Source organism: Artibeus jamaicensis, unplaced genomic scaffold (assembly GCF_021234435.1).
Source record: "Artibeus jamaicensis isolate MK-2021 breed Jamaican fruit bat unplaced genomic scaffold, CSHL_Jam_final scaffold_614, whole genome shotgun sequence".
Classification (NCBI taxonomy): domain Eukaryota; kingdom Metazoa; phylum Chordata; class Mammalia; order Chiroptera; family Phyllostomidae; genus Artibeus; species Artibeus jamaicensis.
This window is the reverse complement of record NW_026522050.1, coordinates 8,464,098-8,488,671: the sequence shown is the minus strand read 5'-3', so window position 1 is coordinate 8,488,671 and position 24,574 is coordinate 8,464,098. Positions and strand designations below refer to the sequence as shown.

The 24,574-nt window shown below is 37.7% G+C and overlaps 1 protein-coding gene across 1 annotated transcript; it reads left to right on the top strand.

Annotated features, from left to right (window-relative positions):
* Positions 1-8,986: 8,986 nt before the first annotated feature.
* Positions 8,987-9,934, top strand: LOC119064173 (olfactory receptor 4A5-like). Its single transcript, XM_037165752.2, has one exon. It carries the CDS (start codon positions 8,987-8,989, stop codon positions 9,932-9,934), a length of 948 nt encoding a protein of 315 aa, XP_037021647.2.
* Positions 9,935-24,574: the final 14,640 nt, after the last annotated feature.

The window sequence follows — 24,574 nt, the reverse complement described above, 5'->3', positions numbered from 1 at the left end:
AGTCAACTCTTCTTTATTTAAGTATAGATTTTATTTATTTATTTTTGGAGAGAGGAGAAGGGATAAAGAAAGAGAAGGAGAGCAACATTGATTGGTTGCCTACCACACTTCCCAACCAGTGACCTGGTGGTCCCCAACTGATAACAGAAATGGGAACTTTCATTTTGTGGGTTGACACCCAATCCACTGAGACACACCAATAAGGACTAAAGTCAAAATCTTTTGTCGCCATGTTTTTGGCCCCTTTACCCTGTATGAGGGATCTGTATGATGTTCATCTGCTTCTAGTTCTGATATTAACACTTTGGCTTTTCTCTCTCTTTTTCTATAGGTACCAATTTTCAGCTATTTTCCTTTTCTTTTTTTCTATTTTATTGATTTTTTTAAAATCTTACTTTATTATGTCCTCCCATTACATTCTTATGTATAAACTGTTTCCATTTAATTAGGGAGCTTTATTATGCTACTTCCTGCTTTTGGGAATGAAGTTCTGACATCACCTGTGACATAAAGGACACTTGTTATGCCATTAACCTGTGTCTATAAGAAAAAGTCCAGTGACCTCCAGTGGTGGTCTTCCCAATGAACTGTATGTGATCATTGTGTTAGGGAATTACCGAATCTCCAGTTCAAGTTTTGAAAACAGAATGTTGGGATTAGGCTTCTGCCAAAGTCTTCAGGCTTCAATATTTGTATAGTAGACCCTTCCGAGAACATCTGAGCACTAGCATTATGGGGTTCCGATAGCGTTGCATGAATAACTTCCCACTTAAATCCCCTGGAGTCAGTGTTCTTACTTTCTTGTTATATATTAGGATATGAGAGTGATAGTAATAAATTAGGTAGGATTTGTAGAATTCTGTACTGGTCCTGGACCATGCTATTCCTATATATTTGCTAGATAGGTGTAGTCTTGGTATTTTGGCTAGAGTGAACCATCTTAATTGAGTAAAAATATTTACCATAGCACCCACATTGTCCCATGCTTCTTCCTTTAAGAAACTCTTATGATGTTAACAAAGTAATAGCTTAACTTTTTTAGAGTATGTTCGTATCCAAGTTTCCTTTCCAAACATGACAATAGATATGGCTTACAGAGAATTACTGTGTATTATTGCACATTTTGAAGCAACATCTGTATCAGTTACTATTTGCAGTGTATCATTCTCACTGGAGCATATAAATTCAGCTTCTGTGCTATTGAAATCATGATCATATCCAGCAAACATCTATCATTCAGATAAACAGAAAGCATTAGTAGTTCTTTGCATTCAGGTGGAAGGAAAGTGTAGAATTTAACCTATGCATGTACTTGCTGTCCAGTTCTGAGTCCTAATTTAGTCCAGAGTACCTTATTATACCAGGTAGTTTTTCTATATTAAGGATATCTTTTCCAGCCTTTGCCACTTAAACTCAAGAGAAGAATAGTGCTTACATGTACTCTTTAAGTCTTATAAAGAATGTGTATAACACTTAGGGTTGCTAGATTTTGTTCATTCCTTTGTTAAGCTGGAAATCATCATCTACTGGTGGGCTTAGCACATAATTAGAATCTTTAGCTGGTCCAGATAATTATTAACACCTCATATCTAAGGCCCTTATGACCATATTTGTGGGTGTGGAGATGCTCAGTTGAGCCCATAGTAAACCATCCTAGGGAAATTACAGTGGAAGCCATCACAGACTTGATGTAGAGGCAGGCCCTTATTGGAAAATAATTCCCTTCTTGTAGAAAGTTACTCACTTGATACTAGGCTGAAAATAAAGAACTGAATTAATGGACTAGAAGTCATTATGATTCAGCTGACATGGATTGATGCCTTCAGCACTACACAGCTGTGATTACTTGTCCATTCAATAGTTGAAACATCAGATTCAGTATATCCCCCAAGCCCTTACTTCTCTGCCTCTGAGCTCAGGGCTTCTAATATCTAGTTGGGTTATACAACTTTTTGGCACCTCTGGGCCACGCTGGAAGAAAAAGGTTTGGGCCATCCATTAAATAGAGAAAACACTAATGAAAACTGGCGAGCAAAAAAAAATTAAGTAAATTTATGATTTTGCATTGGGCTGCATTCACAGCCATCCCTGGCTGGACATGGCCTGAGGACAAGAGGTTGGACACTCCTGGCAGTAAGGACCTCCTTTTCTAGGGATATGGCTGATAAAGGGACCCAAGACTGGTTCTCTCTTCCTTTGTGCTTAAATAATGTTTGCCTTACCTAAATATTTCCTAAAATGAAACCCATAAATTTTGATTTTCTTTACATAATTTTTCCTTTTGAAATTATAGGCTGTTCATTTATTCGTGTGCTATTCTTTCTTGGCAAGACCCAACTCTTTTTCTCTGAGGATTGTTGTAGGGGACAAGACTGCCATTACTTCATTTGAATTTCTTCCAAATATTCTAATAAAGTAATCTATAATGACTTTACATTCTCTTTTCTTTAAAACAGTAGTGATATAAAAGAACTAGAGAGGCTGGGTCTGCCCATAAATGTGGAATAATTATTTTTCTGATAGAAACACTTGAGAGATTTCTGGAATCTCAACTTTCTGTCTAAGCTGTAATAGTTCTCCAACTGGTGTATGATTTTTAGATGATTCCTTGTATATTTTTCTCGGTATATATATATCTCATTGTTTGTAGAAACATGTGTAAGGTCCCAATTTTGGGGGACAAAGTTGGGAAGAGGAAGAGATGTTGTGGACTGCTCTGCCCAGTTCTAAGAATTGTAACTCTAACCCCTGTGGCTAAGGATGAACGAGTGACGTCTGGAATGTGAGCCACAGGAGACAAAGCTTGTCTCTGGTAGCAAATGCTACCTCATTTTCCTCTCTGACCCAAAGCATGATCAGAAGTTGACAGGTAAGACTCCTCAGAGGAGGGGCAAACTAGGCCAGACATGATCTCTTGGGAGGCCATCTTGGAAGGACTTGAGGGGCTGCAACAGAGAGCAATGGACTCTTGCCCCCCGGCTTTGAGATAGCCTAAGTCCGCCTTTCCATCTGGGAGAAGTGCTGCCTGGCTCTAATTCACTTAAGCCTAAAAACCTATGGTGGGGAACATGGTGCAACCCTGTGCTGAAAAGGATGGGTATTCGGGGTAAATCAGTCATAAGAAAGAACATGTAAAAATCCTCTGAAACCTCCTTAGTGTAGAATGCTCTCATTTAAATGATAAGGGTCTAAGGAAGAAGTTTGTTCCTCAGAGATTTATGGCTCATTAGCTGTATGACCCTGACTGAGAATAAGCCCTCACACCTTTGAATATCTATTGTTTGATCCTTACCTGTATTCTTGTGCAAACAAAACCCAATAAAAGTCCCTTGAGCAGGGGCCTTTGGCCCTTCTTTTTTGAGGGATCAGCCACCTTTTCTCCCCAAGCTGATCATGCCTTGGCAGTGTTTACTTTCATCCGTGGTTGACCAGGGGACCTTCTGAGGAAAGTTTCCCCCACAAAGAGACATACTTCTAATTAGGAAAAAGGGGTCTTTAGGGATATGCTGTTTGAGTGACTGAAAGGCAGAAGAGTTCTACTACCTGGGAGAATGCCCAGTCATTGGCTACTTGATGAAGATAAATCCCAGCAGTTGTCTTGTTAGCTACAGAGATTAATGGTCAAAGACACAAGTGCTGTCCTAAGTCCTCACAGGAAAATACTTTTTGTTTACCTTACCATGATTGACTGAGGAGAAGTACACTGAAATAACTACTTTCAGTGTTTTAAACTTTCTGCGGATTTGTATTGGGAAATAATGGATTTGACCATCTTAATTTGCACAAATTCAGCCAGGTTTTACATAGTCACGAGAACACAGCATTGTTGGTTTTCTCTGGAGGGATTTTCCTAGCAGGTGAGAGTGTTCAAGTATTTTACAAGTACATATTTATGTTTTATTTAAGTGTCTTTATATCCTAGATATCTGTGTTGGATACTGCAACCCTTGTGTGAAAGACTGAGGTGATGGGGAGTCTATGTGGACACATGGGTAGTGCAGCCACATGAAGCTATTTGCACATTTACTGATCTCTATACATTACTCAGTGTTCCATGGTCACCCATAGATACATGAGGTACCCACAGTCACTGCCAGTGAAAGAAGCTCTGATTTTAAGGACTAAGGAACAAACCTGAGGTGAGTTCTAGCAAAATAAGGAAATGAACCACAATATACAAAATGTGCTTGGTTTTTAGGATTATAGCCTGAAAGTTATTTCTTGTTTGTTTTTTCAAAAAATAGAGAGAAACATTCAGTGCATTCTGAATAAACTAATGGGTTCATAGTCTTCATTTGTGGGCTATTACATTTTACATGGTAAGTTAACATTTCCAATTATTCTAAGACCTTTAAATGAGAGAATTTATGATACGTCATCTGTACATTGCATTGTGTGTTTACCACTGAAAGTGAGATTTTTTTCTGTCACCATCTATGTGACCCCCTTTACCCTTTCCTACCCTCCCCTCTTCCCTCTGGGTTAACCAGCATACCGTTGTCTGTGCCTGAGTTTTTGCTTGTTTTTCTTCCTTGTTAATGTGTTGCTTTCAAGTTTTCTTTCCCACATATGAGTGAAATCATATGGTCCTTGACTTTTTCTCTTTGACTAATTTGACTTGGTAGAATTTTGTGGTCCATCCACATTGTTGCAATGGCAGGGTTTCATCTTTTTTCGTAGTGTAGTAATATTGTGTTTGTGCCTCATCTCTGTATCCAGTCAGCTACTGAGGGACACTTTGGTTGTTTTCATGTGTTAGTCACCATGAATAAAGCTGCAATGAACATAGGGGTGCATATATCTTATGTCACCCCTCCAAACTTAGTATAAAAATAATGAGAGACCTTAAAATTTCAACATAGCAAGTGTGTTAAAATAGGGAGAAAAATTCCTATTCTTATCTAGAAGCTTGATATGAGATTTTGATTTTTTTATTTTGAAACTTTAGAAATTATACTTTACATTCAATATTATTCTGTGCTAGTTTCAGGGCCACAGCATAATGGCCACACAGTCATGTACTCCACAGGGTGTTTCCCTTCATAGTTAAGGTACCCACCCTGCCCCATACAGAGTTATTATGACATTACTGACAATATTTCCCATGTGGGATTTTGATTCTATATAAAACTTGATATATGTGAATGTTTTCAAAACTGAAATTCATAGACACAGAAAACAGTATGGTGGTAACCAGAGGGAATGTAGGTGTTAATAGTAAAGAGTAGAGGGGCCAAGTCTATGGTGATGGAATATGATTTGACTTTGGGTGGTGTGCAAGAGTGCAATATACTTATCATGTATCCTAGAAATGTACACTTGAAAGCATTTGATTTTACTAATGTCATCTCATAAATGTAAAAAAAAAATTAACAGCAATCCATATTGGTACATCTGAAAAGAAACCTGTTTTCAGGGAAGTAACTTTTATTATCACTTATACAATGATAAAACTGTAATTTTAAAGTACTTTAGAGGGTGTTTTTGTTACTTTGGAATTTTAACTTATCTTTTTAAAAAAGCCAGGCTCTCAAGAAACTACATTAAATAATGTTTTTATACAGAGAAGTGTTAACCTGGCAGTTTAAGTTGAAAGTCTAATAATATTCTCTGGCAGTTTTTATAGTATTGGATCTTTGATGACTTAAACAACAGAGAATAGATTATATACTGAGTTTCTACATCTAAACAACTTAACTGGCTAGTAGGAGATTTATTCTGGAGAAATCTAACATTGATGATTAATAAGAGCAAGGACACTAGATAGATCCTGCATAAAGTAAGAAGTGGAAAAAGAGAGTTGGATATAGACTACCTTATATCCTCATGTTCTTCAATAGGTGTGCCTTTATCAGCCTATGGCATCCAGAATGGTAGAGCTTGTGAATAAACTGGAAACAGCAATGTGAATGAGGCATGTAGAGTGGTCCTCACAGCTGGCTTGTAAAGAAAGGTCTGCCTTTTAGCACATCCTCCCTTCCTGCTGCCCTCCAAATCTATTAGATGGAATCAGCTTGTCTATCTTTGAACTTAAGTGATTTTGTAACTTTCCTCTGGAAAAATAAGCAAAAAATTTAGGTTTGTATCTGTAGTTGTACAATTCTTTTCTCTTACTTAATTTTGTCCTTCACCATCAGATGTAGGGTAATCCAAGGAATCAATTTTCTTTAAAATTTAATTTATTTTAATTGTTGTTCAAGTACAGTTTTCTGTCTTTTACTCCCAACCCAGCCCCCCCCACAGTGCTTCCCACCTCCCTCTCATTTCCACCCCCCTTAGTTGCTGTCCATGTGTCCTTTATACTAGTTCCTGTAAATCGTTTTCCCTTTTCCCCTGAAATTCCCTCCCCTCTCCTCTCTGTTCCCCTGTTCTGTATTTCATTGTCTTTGTTTTTATTTTGTTTGCTTGTTTGTTTTGTTGTTTAGCTTTCTCTTAAAGGTGAGATCATATGGTATTTGTCTTTCAGCACCTGGCCTATTTCACTCAGACCTCCAAGAACCGCTCCATCTGCACCTCCATCTGCACTCAGTTCCATCTGCTTTCCAGTTCCATCTAAGCTGTTGCAAAGGGTAGTAGCTCCTTCTTTCTTTCTGCTGCATAGAATTCCATTGTGTACATGTACCATAATTTTTGGATCCATTCATTTACTGGCAGGCATGTAGGTTTCTTCCAGCTCTTGGCTATTGTAAACTGTGCTGCTATGAACATTGGGGTGCATAGGTTCTTTTGGATTGGTGTTTTTAGGGTTCTTAGGGTATAATCCTAGTAGTGGAATTGCTGGGTTGAAAGGAAGATCCATTTTCAGTTTTCTTAGAGAAATCAATTAAAATTTTTTTTTGCTTTTCTTTATTAAGCTGTACTCTGTGTTTATTTCTAATGGCCTCTTAAGATGCCTCCTGAGTAAAGCCTGGAAGATTCCCGGGGATCAGTCTTCTAACATTTCCTCAAGAAAAAAAAATTCTGAAGAAGATTTTTAAAAAAAGACTACTAATCTCACTTAATTATCATAATATTCTTATTACTTGTGGATATTATTTCTTAAGTATAATTTCTCATTCTTGATGCGATGATTTTTTCTTTTATTTTATTCTATTTAATTCTTTCTGTGATGTATGGATCCCAGTTTTTCCCCTGTTATTTACTTGTCTCTTGTCAAAATACATCAAAATACATTCTATTTCAAGTGAATACTAGTACTCATGTGTAATTAAATAGATAATTCTTGAGACATACTATCTTATTTTATGCCTAAATAAGGGTTTATGAATTATAATTTTCACTTTATTCTTGGCCTATGTCTATAATTATTACTACCTTGACAAGATCCAAATGATTCCTTGTGATAAATGTTGATAGTGATGCATTCAAGAACATTAATGAGAGCTATCATTTATTGAACCTTCCCTGGGTGGCAGCCCGTATTCTAGGTGTTTACTTGTAATAAAACAACAACCTAAGAGGCAGGCTCTTTTGATATCCCCATTCTAAAAAGGATGAGACTGAGGCAGAGAAAGGCTTATTCCATTGCCTAAGGTCACATAGTAGTAAGTGGTGAAGCTGGGATTTCAACACAGACAATGCGTCTCCAGAGTCCATGCGATACATCACTGTGCTACACTCTCCCCAATAAGAATACACTGAATCGAATAACTTGTAATTGGTATTTGGTCTCTGTAATGATAAAGTGCCACTTACCACTGGGTAGCCTTTTTAAAGGAACAGTTATAGGCTTGGACATTTCTATTTTATTATAAAAATGGGAAAAAGTCAGTAGAATAGAATGTAAGATGGGGTTACACAAAGAGTGCCATGGAAGGTAAGACTGGACAAGGTTTCTGAGATTGTCTAGCTCTAGCCTTTTATCTTCCAATGAGGAAACTGAGACAGAGATGCAATTACATTTGGAAATGACTCAACCCTATGTGTTTTTACACTGACGTTGGGCTCTTCCCTCAAGTATCCTGAGTTTTGGAACCTGGGCACCAAAGCTCTATTTCTGAGCACTCTCAGTACCTTGGAGGAATCATAAATATAACCATGTCTCATTGTTTTCTACCTCTCTTTTCAGTGCCTATGTTTTCCTTCCTCAATACCCAGGTCACCCCAAGAGTTTTGAAAAAATAACACCCGCTGGTAATGTAAGAGTTCATGATAGTCACCAGGCAGTGAATTTCAAAAATATTTGGTGAAAATCTAAATAGTGTCTCTGTGTTAAGAGTTATAGGATAAAGAATGATTACATGGAGAGAATTACAACTTTAAAAAGCTGATAGTATTAAAAAAATAGAAAAATTGCTGACAGTCACAGAGTCCAACTGAGTAATTTCTTTAGGGAACAACATGCTAATAATGTCTTGGTTAGATGTACTCGTCTGTGAAAATTTAATGAGAGACCCATGAAGACTGAACATCTTTTGAGACATAAAGGACTGAATATTGCAAATTATCATAATAGTAAATTAGTTATTCCAAAAGAGATATCATTTTTGATGTGACATTAATTGTATTATAAAGTTCCTCACTCACCACAGATACTATCAACTCAGAGGACTGACATCATGCCATTTTATTTAGAGATTTTTTTTGCCACCACCAGAGAGTAAGCACACCAGCACACATTGCTGGCTTGTATGCCGAGGACTGACAGTTTAACTAGGCTCTATTAAAGACACAACGGGCTCTGGGGTCTTTGATACTTTTCTCAGGGGACAATCCACTAAGACTGAGAGGGAGATCCACTGACTTGTAGCCGAAAGAACATCATCTGGGGAGAAAAACAATTGTCAAGGGAAGGTAGAATCAGCTATCAGGAAGAAGAAACTATCAATATTTATCAAGTGTTTATTGTGTGTAAGTCATTAGAAAATAAAATAATGAAGATATACTTCATGATATAATTGATGTATTCACAGTGTGTATTTGATTTCATTACAGGTCCCTTCTCCTGACTTCTCTCATTCAGGAAACAGGCTTTAGAGAAGACTGAATGGGACATAGTAACAATGTGACAGAATTTGTCCTCCTGGGCCTCACTCAGGATCCTGGGGCCCAAAAGGCATTATTTGTCATATTTTTACTCACTTACATTGTGACAATGGTGGGCAACCTGCTCATTGTGGTGACTGTCCTTGCCAGCCCCTCTCTGGGCTCCCCCATGTACTTCTTCCTTATCTTTCTGTCGATCATGGATGCAGCGTATTCCACTGTCATTTCACCCAAATTTTTTATAGACATACTCTGTGGTCAAAAGACAATTTCCTTCTCAGCTTGCATGGGACAGCTCTTTCTGGGCCACCTTTTTGGAGGTGTTGAAGTCTTCCTTCTGGTGGCCATGGCCTATGATCGCTATGTGGCCATCTGTAAGCCACTGCACTACATAACCATCATGAATAGACATGTTTGCATCCTGTTGTTGTTGGGGGCCTGGGCTGGAGGATTTGGCCATTCTCTGGTCCAACTTCTCTTTGTGTACAACCTTCCCTTCTGTGGCCCCAATGTCATTGACCACTTCATCTGTGACATGTACCCACTATTAGAACTCGCCTGCAGTGACACCGATGTCTTAGGCCTCACTATGGTTGCCAATGGTGGAGCAATATGTACAGTCATCTTTGTTTGTCTACTAACATCCTATGGAGTCATCCTAAGTTCCCTTAAAAGTCACAGTCAGGAAGGTAGGCGCAAAGCCCTGTCTACCTGTGGTTCCCACATCACGGTGGTTGTTCTCTTTTTTGTTCCCTGCATTTTTATGTATGTTAGACCCGTTTCTAACTTCCCTGTTGATAAATTCATAAGTGTTGCTTATACTGTTATCACTCCCATGTTGAATCCTGTAATATACACTCTGAGAAATTCAGAAATGACAAATGCTATGAAAAAAGTTTGGTTTAAGAAGTTAGCTATGGACAGAATGAGAATGTGCCATTCATACTGAGCATGAGAATGTGTCATTCTATGTATACTTGTTACTAATTCTGAAGGAACAAACAGGCAGCGCATTCTAAGAATGGATAACAGTCAACTCAATGAGTTCTCTTAGAATGCTTTTCTTTATTCATACAAAGATATCAAAAGGTAGAACAAATTATTCTTTGTGGTTATAATCAATCTAATACTGAAATTCTGAAGGATGAATAGAAGGCACAAGTATTTTTCTTATTAGGAAAAATAAACTGCGTTCACATTGTAACTTTTCTTTTGTTTGGTTACAGTTGTCATGATTTTCCCCCATTTCTCTCCCCTGCTCCCTACTACTGAACCCCACCTCCCACGATCAATGCCTCCACATTGTCCATGCCCATGTGTCCATTATTCTTGTTTCTTGGCTTGCCTCTTCAGCTTTCCCCAGCTAACTCTCATCCTGCTCTTCTGTGGTCACTGTTAACTTGGTCTCTATTGTTTATTTTAAAATGGGGCACTAGAAGAGTTCATTTTTCTTTGAAAAGTGAAAAATAAGCCACCTTTGAAAAGTTGCTTCTACCAAAAATAATGAGAATGCAATTTGGCTAATGTTTAGAACAAATTTCTAAGGTTAAAACAGTGGCATGTATGTATATGTATATTTATGTATGTATGCATTTATTTATTATTATTGTTCAAGTAAAGTTGTCTCTGTTTTAATCCCCCCATGCTTCCATCCCCTACCTATCTGCACCTCCCATGCTTGAACTTACCTCCTTTGGCTTTGTCCATGTGCCCTTCATACATGTTCCTTGATGTCTTTTTCCCTATTTTCCCCCAGCATCCCTCTCCTCCATCCCCTCTGGTTACTGCCAGTTTGTTCTTTATTTCTAAATTTTGATGTTTGTTAGGGTATGCATACAATAGGTTTTAGCAGCTTCCTTAAGCATTTTGTCTTCCAGATTACTTCTGTTTTTAATGTTGATGCCTGTGCATTTGAAGTTCAGGATGTCTAGATTGGAGGTGATACCATATTTGGTTAAACGCACAATCATGGAGCAGTTCTGTTAGATGGGATATTGGATATATTGACAGGTTGGGATGAACCTGAAGGGGATGGTGATAATGAAAACAGGCTCTAGCTCTTGATTCTCTTGATTAGTGTATATAATACCATACCAATCCAAGTTGTAAACATCTTTTCATGCTTTTTCTCACTAGTTATTATGTGCCTTTTTGGCATTCTTCAAAGAGTAGATGAAGCTTATTTTGTCTTCATGACACTGAAGTTTGGGTAATGAGATGCATTATTTTGGAGAACAGTGTGTTCCTTGAAAGTTGCATTCAACTTCAATACTTTAAATTATAGACTTAATAGTATTTGTTTTTATATAAACAAAATTTTGGTTTTCAATCTTATCTTAAAAAAGTGTTTTTTCCTCAGCGTGTGTTCTCTCCAGAACATGACAAACTAGGAAGATGAAATTACTTTCACTGTATTGTAGAAACCTCATCTATGTTTTGTAAGAGTTTTTTTCTAACTAAAAGAAATTAGAACTTTTCCAATTAAAAAAATTTATTGCGTATTTTTTCATGGACACCAATAATATATGCAATTTATACCCAGAATATGATCAATATTGAAATTACCTGTATATCCCATTTTTTGCCTTCTTTCCAGAGGTATTCCCAATAATAGTGAATTTTGTTATAATCATATTTAAAAAGAGTTTAACTGCATATGTATGTATCCTAAGTTATAAAGTATACAGTTTCATATTCTCTACATTTATTAAAATTATGCTACATAGTACAAAGTTTTCTCTGTCTTTTTAGTGCAATGTTGACTTCCTAAGATTCAATCATGTTGCCTCATGTCTGTGTAGATTCACCAGTTCCCTGATGTGTATAACTCCATGTCTAAATATACCACACGTTATGAACCCATTTACCCAGTGTGCTACTCTGAGCTGCTATGGACATCCTGAAAGAAACTACTTTGTGTTAAGTAGGCTGTTTATATGCTCACCTTTATGGATGGTTGCAGTTTTCTCCTAAAGATGTGTTATCAGTTACACTCCTGCTTGTGTTTATATGTGTGCATTTTTGTGTGTGCATGTGTGTAAGGAATTGAAATCTACTTTAGAAAGGGCTTTCTGTTGTTATAAAACCAAGGTTTTCAACACATTTTTAAAAAATGCAATCTACCTTCCTAATCTGATGTCTTATTTAAGATAAATAGGTCCAAATACTTGCGTACCTATTTCTAGACTCTTTTCTTTTGATTCGTGTATTATTCCCAAGATAATACTACATTATTTTATGTCTTATAAGTAGCTTTTGACATTTTTTAAGAGGCCTACTACACAATATTCTAATTAAAAACTATGCATTCTCTTTCCAACACCTATCTTCCACATAATTATTAAAAGAATTTCAGAGCATGGACAAAACCAAGGCAGAGGGGAGAAACTAGGGACAGGGCTCAGTTTGTCTGGGGCGGGGGTATTGGTGAGGGGAAAATGCAGACAAGTGTACTTGAACAACAACAAATTATTACAACATAATTTCAGAGGCCTTAGAAACCTAAGATTTTGAGGATGGTATATTAAATGTCTAATTAATTTAGAAAAGAACTGTTGTCTTGATTACATTGAATCATTCTTTCTTGGAACATGAAAAATCTGAGTATTTATTTAGGTCTTTAAGATTCAGTTACCTTTTGGAATATTGCTGAGCAGTAATGATATCAGTGACTTTTCTTTACCATCTGTTTCTAATATTTTATATCATATTTCTCATTTTACATTCCTTAGCAGAGAATAAAGTGATATAACTGTACGTAGAGGAATCTGGACTTATTCTTAGCTGTAATGGGGATGCCTGTGGTATTTCCCTATAACAATGTGTTCATTAAAAATTATGATCATAAGTGTCCTCCGAGAAACAGATACCACTCTTCAGAAGAAAACTGGAAAGTATTCACAAAGAGTTTACCAGATTAAAGAATTAAAATAAATGGTGATTTACCTCGGACTAGCAACAGTGGGACTAGCAGCAGTGGGACATCATTACTACCCTAGTTATGAAGGAGAAAGAGAAATAGATGTTTTTCCAAAAATGGGAATATCTCTAACAGAAAAAGAAAGTTCATTGGACAGGAGCTGTGTCTTGAGTAGAGAGAGCCATTTTCAAAATGGCTAATGAGGTAATGTGGCAGAGGAATGAACATCTTGATGTCTCTTCACTCTCTGATCTTCTATTATTTCCTTCCATTGGCTGAAATTAATGAACAGCTAAGTTGGTGACCATTTTAGTGGTCAGCTTTTTAGGGACAAGAATAAAGTGGGAAATATTAGAGTTGGATCTACAGGAGAAAATGTAGCACATCCATGACACCCAACCCTTTTTGCTTCTACTATTCACTTACAAATTTGGATGGAAATTAAAACTCTTTCCCCAACACAGGAAACATAAAAAGTTCCTTTAACTTCCATATCATCAATAGATTTCAGCTCAGACATACTCCCACTTCCAACCTAATTGAGATATAAACCACCAATGCTCTTCATATGATGTAGCAGAGGGGGGAAAGATAAAGAGATAAAGAAATGACTACATGAATGAAAACATCCACTTCAATCTTAGCTCCCACAGACTGTCATGTGATCAAAGTTAACAATTGTAACTTCTCAACCACCAATTTTTGTATTCCTTTCACTTTCTGCCAATTTCTGGGCTAGTCAGAGAATATTATCTACTTGGGTGACTCTAACCTTAATGATCATTGGAATCAAATCTATAATGGTTTTGTTTTGTTCTTTTTTTCCCCCTGTTTTCCATTGCTGTCTACTGGGAATGGGAGAAGTAGATATTCTATAAAAAATGTCAGAATAGCAATACTCATATCAGACAACAAAGACTTCAAAAGGAGAGCCATTAACAGACACCCAGAAGGATATTTCACAATACTCAAGGGAAGAATCCATCAAGAAGACATAAATGTTGTAAATGTACATGCACCCAACATAGGACCACCCAAGTACATAAAGAAAGTCTTGGAGGACTTCAACAAACATATAGACAGCAACACAACTATAATAGGGGATTTTAACACCCTATTGTCAAAATGGATAGATCTCCCAAACAAAATATTAACAAAGCTATTGCAGCATTGAACAAATTACTAGACTAAATGAACTTAACTGATATATAAGAGAGCATTCCATCCTGAAGAAACAAAATACATTTTCTTTATTTTGGTGTCTTTGTTTTTATTCTGCTTGCTTGTTTGTTTTGTTGTTTAGCTTCCTGTTAAAGGTGAGATCATATGGTATTTGTCTTTCAGCACCTGGCCTATTTCACTCAGCATAATGCTTTCCAGTTCCATCCATGTTGTTGGAAAGGGTAGTAGCTCCTTCTTTTTCTCTGCAGCATAGAATTCCATTGTGTATATGTACCACAATTTTTGGATCCATTCATTTACTGATGGGCACCTAGGTTTCTTCCAGCTCTTGACTATTGTAAATTGTGCTGCTATGAACATTGTGGTGCATAGGTTCTTTGAAATTGATGTTTTAGGATTCTTAGGATATAATCCCAGCAGTGGAATTGCTGGCTCAAAAGGCAGGTCCATTTTTATTTCTCTGAGAAAATTCCATACTGTTTTCCATAATGGTTGTACCAGTCTGCAATCTCACCAACAGTGAACTAAGGTCCCCTTTTCCCCACTACCTCTCCAACATTTGTTGATTGTTGCTGTGTTTATGATAGTCATCCTGACTGGTGTAAAGTGGTATCTCATTGTGGTGTTAATTTGCATCTCTCTCATAGCTAGTAATATCGAGCATCTTTTCATGTGTCTCTGAATCTTCTGTATGTCCTCCTTGGAGAAGTGTCTGTTCAAGTCCTTTTCCCATTTTTTAATTGGGTTATTTGTTTTCTTAGAGTGGAATCATGTGAGTTCTTTGTATATTTTGGAGATTAAAACTTTTTCTAAGGTATCATTGGCAAATATGTTTTCCCATACAGTTGGTTGTCTTTTTAATTTAATACTGTTTCTTTAGCCATGCAGAAGCTTTTTATTTTGGTGAGATCCCATTTGTTTATTCTTTCCTTTATATTCCTTGATCTCGGGGACATATCAGTAAAAATGTTGCTGCGTGAAATATCTGAGATTTTCCTGCCAATGTTCTCATCTAGGACTTTAATGGTTTCAAGGCTTATATTTAAGTCTTATGTCCATCTTGAATTTATTTTGGTGTATGGTGTAAGGTGCTCAAGTTTCATTTTTTTACATGTAGCTGTCCAGTTCTCTCAACACCATTTGTTAATGAGGCTATCTTTACTTCACTTTATGTTACTGCCCCTTTTGTCGAATATTAATTGACTGTAGAGAGCTAGGTTCATTTCTGGCTCTCTGTTCTGTTCCATTGGTCTATATGCCTGTTTTTATGGCAGTACCAGGCTGTTTTGATTACCGTGGCCTTGTAATACAGTTTGATATCAGGTATTGTGATCCCTCCTACTTTGTTCTTCTTTCTCAAAAGTGCAGCTGCTATTTGGGGTTATTTATGGTTCCATATACATTTTTGAAGTGTTTGTTGTATATCTGTGAAATATGCCATTGGTACTTTAATAGGTATTGCATTGAATTTGTAAATTGCGTTGGGTAGTATGGACATTTTGATAATGTTAATTTTTCCAATCCCTGAACAAGGTATATGTTTCCATTTGTTTGTGTCTTCCTTGATTTCTTTCTTCAGTGTTGTGTAATTTTCTGCATACAGGTCTTGTACCACCTTGGTTAGGTTTATTCACAGATATTTTATTTTTGTTTTTGCTATATTGAATAGGAAATTTTCCTTGATTTCTGCTCCTACTGATTCAATGTTTGTTTACAAAAATGCCTTTGATTTCTGATATTGACTTTGTAACCCTCTGTTTTGCCAAATTTATTAATTGAGCAGTTTTTAGTAGAGTCTATAGAATTTTCCATGTACACTATCATGTCATCCGCCAATAGTGACAGTTTTGCTTCCATCTTTCCTATTTGGATGCCTTTTTTTTTTTTCCTTTTCTTGCCTGATCGCTGTGGCTAAAACTTCCAATACTAATTGAGTAGAAGTGGTGAAAGTGGACATCCATGGCTTGTTCCTGATTGTAGTGGAAAAGCTTTTAGTTTTTTGCCCATTGAGTATGATGTTGGCTGTATGTTTCTCATATATGGCCTTTATTGTACTGGGGAATGCTCCCTCTATTCCCACTTTGCTGAGTGTTTCTATCATAAATGGGTGTTGTACTTTATCAAAAGCTTTTTCTGCGTCTATTATTATGATCATGTGATTTTTGTCTTTGCTTTTGTTAATGTGATGTATTACATTGATTGATTTGCAAATTTTGAACCATCCTTCCATCCCTGGGATGAATCCCACTTGGTCATGGTGTCTGATCTTTGTGATATTGTTGGATGCGATTTGCCAATATTTTGTTGAGGACTTTAGCGTCCTTATTCATCAGTGATATTGGCCTGAAGTTCTCTTTCTTCGTTGTGTCTCTATCTGGTTTTGGAATTAGAATGATGCTGGTTTCATAAAAAGAATTTGGGAGTTTTCCATCCTTCTGGATTTTTTTGAATATTCTGTGAAGAATAGGGGTTAGCTCTTCCTTAAATGCTTTGTACAATTCTCCTGTGAAACCATCTGGTCCAGGGCTCTTGTGTGATGGGTGTTTTTTGATTACTGCTTCAATTTCTTTTGCTGTTATTGGTGTGTTCAGATTTTCTGCTTCTTTTTCATTGAGTTTTGGAAGATTATATTTTTCTAGAAATGTGTCCATTTCCCCTAGGTTTTTAAATTTCTTGGCATACAGTTCTTCATAGTAATTTCTTACAATCCCTTCTATTTCTGTCGTATCAGTTGTAATCTCTCCTCTTCCATTCTGATTATGTTTATTTGAGTCCTCTCTCTTCTTTTCTTGATGAGCCTACTTGAAGGCTTGTCTATTTTGTTTATCTTTTCAAAGAACCATCTCCTTTATTCATTGTCCCTTGGGATTGTGATTTTAGTCTCTATGTCATTTAGTTCTGCTCTGATCTTGGTTATTTCCTTCCTTCTGCTCGCTCTGGGCTGTCTTTGTTGTTGTTCTCTCAGTTCTAGCAGACGTAGTGTTAGGTTGTTTGTTTGAAATGTTTCTATCTTCTTTAGTTAGGCCTGTATTGCTATAAACTTCCCTCTCAGGACTGCCTTTGCTGTGTCCCATAAGTTTTTCGTTGTTGTGAGATCATTTTCATTTGTTTCCAGAAATGTTTTGATTTCTTCCCTAATTTCATTCTTGACCCATTCACTGTTTAATAGCATACCATTCAGTCTGCATGATTTTGGGTGCTTTGGGTTTTTTCCTTTGGGGTTGGTTTCCAATTTCAGTCCCTTGTGGTCAGAGAATATGCTTGGTCTGACTTCAAATTTCTTGAATTTGTAGTGCTTGTTTTGTGTCCTATCATGTGGTCTATCTTTGAAAATGTTCCATGTGTATTTGAAAAGAATGTGTATTTAGCTTCTTTGGTATGAAGGGCTCTATGTATGTCAGTTAAGTCCATTTCATCTAGGGTGTTGTTTAATGCTGCAATATCTTTGTTGATATTTTGTTTGGAAGATCTGTCCATTTTTGATAGTGGGGTGTTAAAATTCTTTACTATAATTGTGTTGTTGTCAATATCTTTCTTGAAGTCCTCTAAGATTTTCTTGATATATTTGGGTGCTCCTGTGTTTGTGCATATATATTTACGATGTTTATGTCTTCTTGGTGGATTCTTCCCTTGAATATTATGAAGTGTCTTTCTGGGTCTCTCTCTTTTTATTTTTTTCTAATTAGACAGTAATTTATTGTAGAACTAATAATATTAGATGAAACACTATTGTGATATAGAAAGTTATATTACTTAGCATTTTTTAAAAATTAAATTTTATTTAGTTACTTTTCAAGTACATTTTTTTAATCTATTTCTCCCATCCCACCCCCCCCCCCTCCACCTGGTCTCCCTTTTCCTCTCATTCCCCCCCCCCCCAGTCCTCATTATGGCCCTCTTTTTGAAGTCTATTTTGTCTGATATGAGAATTGCTACCCCAGCTTCTTTTTCTTGTATGTTTGCTTGGAAAATTTGTTTCCAGCCTTTCACTTTTAGTCTGTGATTGTCTTTTGTCCTGAGGTGGGTCTCTTCTAGGCAGCATATGTGAGGCTCATGCTTTCTTATCCATTCAGGTATTCTGTGTCTTTTGATTGGAGCATTTAATCCATTTACATTGAAGGTTATTATTGATAGGTAGTTATTCAGTGTCATTTTTGTACCTGTGTTCCTCTCTGTCTCTCACTTTTCCTTCCTTCCCTTAAAGCAGTCCTTTTAATATTTTTTGTAGGACTGGTTTGGTGGAGGCATATTCTTTTAGACTTCTTTTGTCTTGGAAGCTCTTCATTTGGCCTTCTATCTTGATTGAGAGCCTTGCTGGGTAATGTAGCCTTGGTTGTAGGCCTCTGTTTCTCATTACTTGGAATATTTCTTGCCATCCTCTTCTTGCTTGGAGTGCTTCCATTGAGAAGTCAGTAGCTAACCTTATTGGGTTAGCTAACCTCCCTTGTATGTTACTTCTTTTTCCTCCCTTGCTGCCTTTGAAGTTCTCTCTTTGTCTTCAGATTTTCCATTTTAATGATGATGTGTCTTTAATTGGGCCTCTTTGCCTTCCTCTTGATTGGGGCTCTCTGTGATTCCTGGGTTGTGTGACTTTTTCTCTCATCAAATTAGGGAAATTTTCTCTCATTATTCTTTCAAATATGTTTTCTATCCCTTGCTTTCTTCTTCTCCTTCTGGTATTTCTATTCTTCAGATATTATTACGTTTCATATTATGTTGCATTTCTCTTCATCCCTTTTCATTTTTACTGAGCCTCTTTTCTTTTTCTTGGTCTTTGTGGGAGTTTTTTTTTTTTTTTAATTTGTCCTTCAACTCGCTTATCTGGTCTCTGGTTCATCAATCCTGCTTTTGATTCCTTCTACTGTGTTCTTCAGTTCAGAAATTGTATTCTTCATTTCCTCTTGGCCTTTGCTCATAGTTTCGATTTCATTTTTCATGTTGATATATTTTGCAGTGAGTTCAATGTAGGTACCCTTCATTGTCGTTTCTGGTAGCTCATTGTGAGCTCTTTAAATTTCCTGATAACCAGTGCTTTGAATTCAATATTCTATAGTTGAGTTTCCTCTTTTTCATGTAACATTCTTTCTGAGGCTTCCAGTTTTTCTTTTATTTGGGGATTATTTCTTTGTCTTCTGATTGTTTGTGCGACTCTTCATGTTTGCCTCAGATTTTTAAATTGATCTGTTCTGACTCCCTCGGTTTATGGTGTGCAGTTCTGTGGTAAAATATCTGTGAAATTCAGTGGTGCAGTGTCCTTCAGGTATCTTGATTTTCTCTGCTTCCACCTACTGTTTTTTTTTTGTGATCAGATGTAGTGTGATGCAAAATGGTTTATGACAGCAGGAGAGTATTTTATGATATTTAAAGTCATAGCGGGTAGAGAAGAGATATAGTGTTAAGCATAATCTTCAACCCAACTTGCCACTTTTAAGAGAGGATAAATAAAAGATAAGTCTCTTATTGGGGAGGGAAGGCTTGTGAGTTGGATCTAGAAAGCAGTGAGGTTGTGGGCGGTCAGATTTTGAGGTAAGGAGAGAGTAAATGATAGTAAATAGGTGTAGTGTGTGAGCCAATAGAGTTAATCACTATTACAGTGAGTAATAGAATTCAGGAACTTGTAAAGTGGGCTAAGTTCTGGGAGATGTGTTGTGAAGCATTTACAGTTGTGTAGAACAGCTATTATTTACAATAATATTAGAGTAACAATCATATGATAGACTCTATGTGATCTGTCTGAATAGGAAGTATAGAACTTTGTGTAGTGTGCTAAAGAAAAACAAGTGGCGTGAAGTATAGTAAATTAGCAATCCACTGTGGAGGAGAGAACAGGGGAAACCTGTCAAATGATACAATGTAATCAGCCAAGGCTAAGAAGCCTAAACAGAAAGAGGAGCAATGCAAAGATACTATTAAAATATAGATGCAGTGAGAATAATGAAAAAAATAATAATGATGCAAATATGCAGCAACTTTGTGGCTCCTCTGCTACAGCAAAGTGTAATTTGTCTCTCTGTCTCTACTGTTGGGATGCCCCCTCTATAGGTCCCATTCTGGTGTTTTCCGGGTTCCCAGTTGTTTGTGTCCCTTGTGGGAAAAGAAAACAAAGCAACAAAGTAAAAAAAAGGCAGGAGAAGGGAGGAAAATGCAATAAGTTTGGAAAGAAAGGAAGAAGGAATAAAACAGGAAAAAAGAAAGGAGAGAAAAAAGTATTGAAAGATAAAACAATAATATAATTAGAAGGATATATGATTACTAAAAAAATTTACTAAAAAAAAAAGAAAACACCAAAAAACATTCCTTGTTGGTTTCAAACTGTCCAAATCAGTTTTTCTGGTTGCAGCAGGCTGAGGGTTGATTGGCATGGTCTTTCTTTGAGTGCTCTCCCAAGAGCTAGCCTGGCACTTCTCCCCAGCACTGTAGGTTTCTTTCTGAGCACTTTCCATGGAGGTTTTCTCTGTGGGCTGGAGTGTGCGTGCACCATCCAGGCCACTAGACTGGGTGCGAGTGCCACGTGCCTGCTCAGCTGCCTGGATCCCATGGGATCTGGCATGGTCTTTCCCAGTTCTGTGTGGGAACTCAAGGGCTTCCACCCAACCTCTGGATTGCTGCCAAACTGGGTGGGAAGCAAGCCAAGCTGCTGTTGCAGGACAATCTTTCAGTCTACCTTCCAAAAAAATTTCTCCAGAAAGCCTGCCTCTCAGCCCAGCCTAATCCCCAGCCAGACTGCTGATGACAATGTGCCTCTCAATTCTCTTGGGCTGGTGATCACAGAGTCCAAGGCTGAACACTGCCCTTTGTCCTTGTTACCCTCTCTGTATACTCAAGCAGACAGGTCTCTTCCTGGTGTTGGCCAGTCTTGCTTAGACAGGGAGGGAGGGAGCTGATGACCCAGCTCTCTCCCAAGGACCCTGCAGCAGTCCCAAGGCTCCCAAAGAGTTTGCCCTTGACCTGCCAGGTGCCAGGGCTCCTGAAGAGTCAGTGGTAGATGCCCCCAGTGCTGGTTGCAGACCAAGGCCTCTGGACCCCAACGGAGGCCCCTGGGCACTGGCCAAGGCCACCAGCAATTGCTGTCGCTGCTGCTCTTGTCTTTAATTAAGTCCCCGAGACCCCACGGACCTGCAGCTGTCTGGTCCTTTAGTGTCTTGTCTCAATCTCTGGCCTGTTATTTTCATAAATGGTGGGGAACTGTTGACTGTTTGCGCTGTTCCTGATCTGCCGGCAATTTCTCCCATGTATATGGGAAATGGAATCCGCTGTATCCTACTCTGTCGCCATCTTCTAGCCTCTCCTCATTTTTTAAAATTCTTGTTTCTTCATTATTTTCTGTTTGGTTGTTTCTTTCTTCCTTCTGGTCTACTCCATTGATTTTAGTCCCAGTTTTGTTTCCATCAGTATTGGTTCCCTATACATTTTGCTTCATTTCACTTAGTGTAGCCTTCATTTTTTCATCTAATTTTCCACTAAAATCAACCAGTTCTGTGAACATCCTGATCACCAGTGTTTTGAACAGTGCATCTGATAGGCTGGGTATCTCTTTGTTACTTAGAATATTGGCTCTGGGCTTTGAGCTGCTCTTCTGCTTGAGCTATGTTTTGGTTTGTTCATGCCTGTTATACATGAGGGGCAAAAGCTTAGGTGTTCACCGAAGTGGGTCAACCCAGTGGCTGGGTTGTGATTAGGGGTGGGGTCAGAGAGGGAGCAATGGCATTTGTTCTGCTCTCTTTCAGATTTTGGTCCCCTGTGCCACTTCCCACAAGCAAATTGGGCCCTTCTGGTGCTGTTTCCTGGGTGTGTGAGCTTGTGTATGTTCCAGGACTCTGTGGGTCTCTCCGACAAACTCTCCTATGAGGCTGGGAACCTCTCCCAGCATCTCAACATCTGAAAGTTTGTACTTGGTGCTTTTAGGCTTCAATTCCCATTGTAGGGGCCCTGGGTTGTGCAGTCTGTCTCATTGCCCTTTTTGCCTGGTTTATTTGAGTGTGAATGTGTGACTGTGGTCAGGCAGCCACCATGCACCCTCACTGGGTCTGCCCGTTGCCACCCCATGTGTGGGATCTGCGAACCACCACCTGTGTGCCTGGATCAGTCCAGCAGTCACCACTGTTTCCTGCTGCAACCCCTCTCCGCTGGCTGCTGACTCTGCCCCTCTTATTGGTCTGGATGAATGGTTCCTTATTGTCGGACTTCAGTACAGTTCAATTTTCTGTGTGTTTTGGTTGTGTTTTAGTTTCTAAATATTTGTTGTCCTTAAATTTGGTTGTGTGAGGAGGTATGATATTTCCACCTATGCCTCCATCTTGGCTGGAAGTCTGAAGGTTTTATTTTCATCCTTAGCTCACAGTAGTTTATAATTGTTTTTGTTGTATCCCTGAGATAATGGGGGAAATGGTTCCAGTCTCCTTTACACAGAATGTGTTGATTTTGAGGATCCTAATTTTATTTTATTTTTTCCACATTTTGTTTTCTTTTTTAAAATTAAGTTTATTGGAGTGACCTTGCTTAATAAGATTATACAGGTTTCAAGTGTACATATCTATGATATGTGTTCTGTATATTCCTCTGTATGCTCACTACCCAAAGTCAAATTTTCTTTTTTTAAATATAGGTTTTATTTATTTATTTTTAGAGATGGAAGGAAAGGGAGATAGAAAGAGAGAGAGAGGCAATATCAATTAGTTGCCTTTCATACCTCCCCAACCAGGGACCTGGTCCACAACCCAGCATGTGCCCTGACTGAGAATAGAATTGGTGAACTTTCATTTTGCTGAATGACACACAACCCTCTGAGACATGCCAAGCAGGACTAAAGTCAAATCCTTTGTCACCATGTTTTTGGCCCCCTTTCCCCTGTGTGAGGGATCTGTATGAGGTTCACCTACTTTTATTTCTGATACTGATAATTTGTTTTTTTTCTCTTTTCTTTACCGGTACCAGCTTTTGGCTGTTTTCCTTTTCTGTTCTGTTTTATTGATTTTTAAAAATTGTACCTTCATTATGTCCTCCCATTACATACTTATGTATAAACTGTTTCCATTTCCTTAGGGAGCTTTATTATGCTACTTCATGCTTTTAGGAATGAAGTTCTGACATCCCCTGTGACTTAAATGGGACTTGTGATGCCATTAAATTATGTCTGTATTAAATTGTGTCAAAATCCAATGACCTCCAGTGGTTTTTTTCCCAATGAGCTGCATGTGATCACTGCGTTAGGGAATTACTGAATCTCCAATTCAAGTTTTCAAAACAGAATGTTGGGATTAGGCTTCTGCCAAAGTCACCAGGCTTCAAATATTCATATAGTAACCCTTCTGAGAACATCTGAGCAGTAGCACTATGGGGTCCCAATGGCATCGCATGAATAACTTTCCATTTAAGTCCCCTGGAGTCAGCGTTCTTTCTTTCTTGTTGTGTACTTGGATGTGAGAGAGACAATAATGTATTAGGTAGAATTTGTAGGATTCTGTAATGGTCATGGACCATGTTATTCCTGTGTATTTGCCAGATTGGTGTAGGCTTGGTATTTTGGCTAGATTGAACCATTGTAGTTGACTAAAAATGTTTACCGTAGTGCCCCCATCCTCCCAAACTTCTTCCTTTAAGAAACTCTTATGATATCAATGTAACAGCTTCACTCATTTAGAGTATGGTCATATCTAAATTTCCTTTCCAAACATGACAATAGGTATTGTTTATAGAGAATTATTATGGATTATTGCATGTTTTGAGGCAATATCTGTATCCATTAATGTTCACAGCGTATCATTCTTATTGGGGTATATAAATTGAGATTCTCCACTCTTGTAATCATGGTTAGATCTAGCAAACATTTATCATTCAGATAAACAGAAACATTAGTAGTTCTTTGCATTCTTTGAGAAGAATGTGGAGAATTGAACTTATGCATGTATTTGTTCTCAAGTTCTGAGTACTAATTTAGTTCAGAGTAACTTTATCATACTTGATAGTTTTTCTAAATTAAGGATATCTTTTCCATTTTTTGCCACTTAAACTCAAGAGAAGAACAGGCCTTACATGTACCCTCTAAATCTTAGAAGTAATATGTATAATACTTGGGGTTGCTAGATTTTGACCATTTCTTTGTTAAGCTGGAAACCACCATCTACTCGTGGGTTTAACACATAGTTAAAATGTTCATCTGGTACACATAGGTATTTAATGCCTCCTTATCTAAGGCCCTTATGACAATATATGTAGATGTGGAGATGCTCAGTGTAGCGTATAGTAAACCATCCTAGGGAAATTACAGTGGAAGCCATCACAGACTTGATGTAGAGGCAGGCTCTCGTTGGAAAATAATTCCTGTCTTGTAGAAAGTAACTCACTTGAGGACACAGGGATGAGAACTAAGGGGGGTGGAAATGAAAGGGAGGTGGGGAGCATGGGGCGGGGGAGGCTGGTATGGGAGAAATAGACAAAAAACTGTACTTGAAAAATAACTAAGTAAAATTAAAAAAAAAAAGAAAGTAA

Coding starts and splice junctions, on each gene's coding strand:
- LOC119064173 (XM_037165752.2), top strand. CDS start 8,987: ATGGGACATAGTAACAATGTGACAGAATTTGTCCTCCTGGGCCTCACT.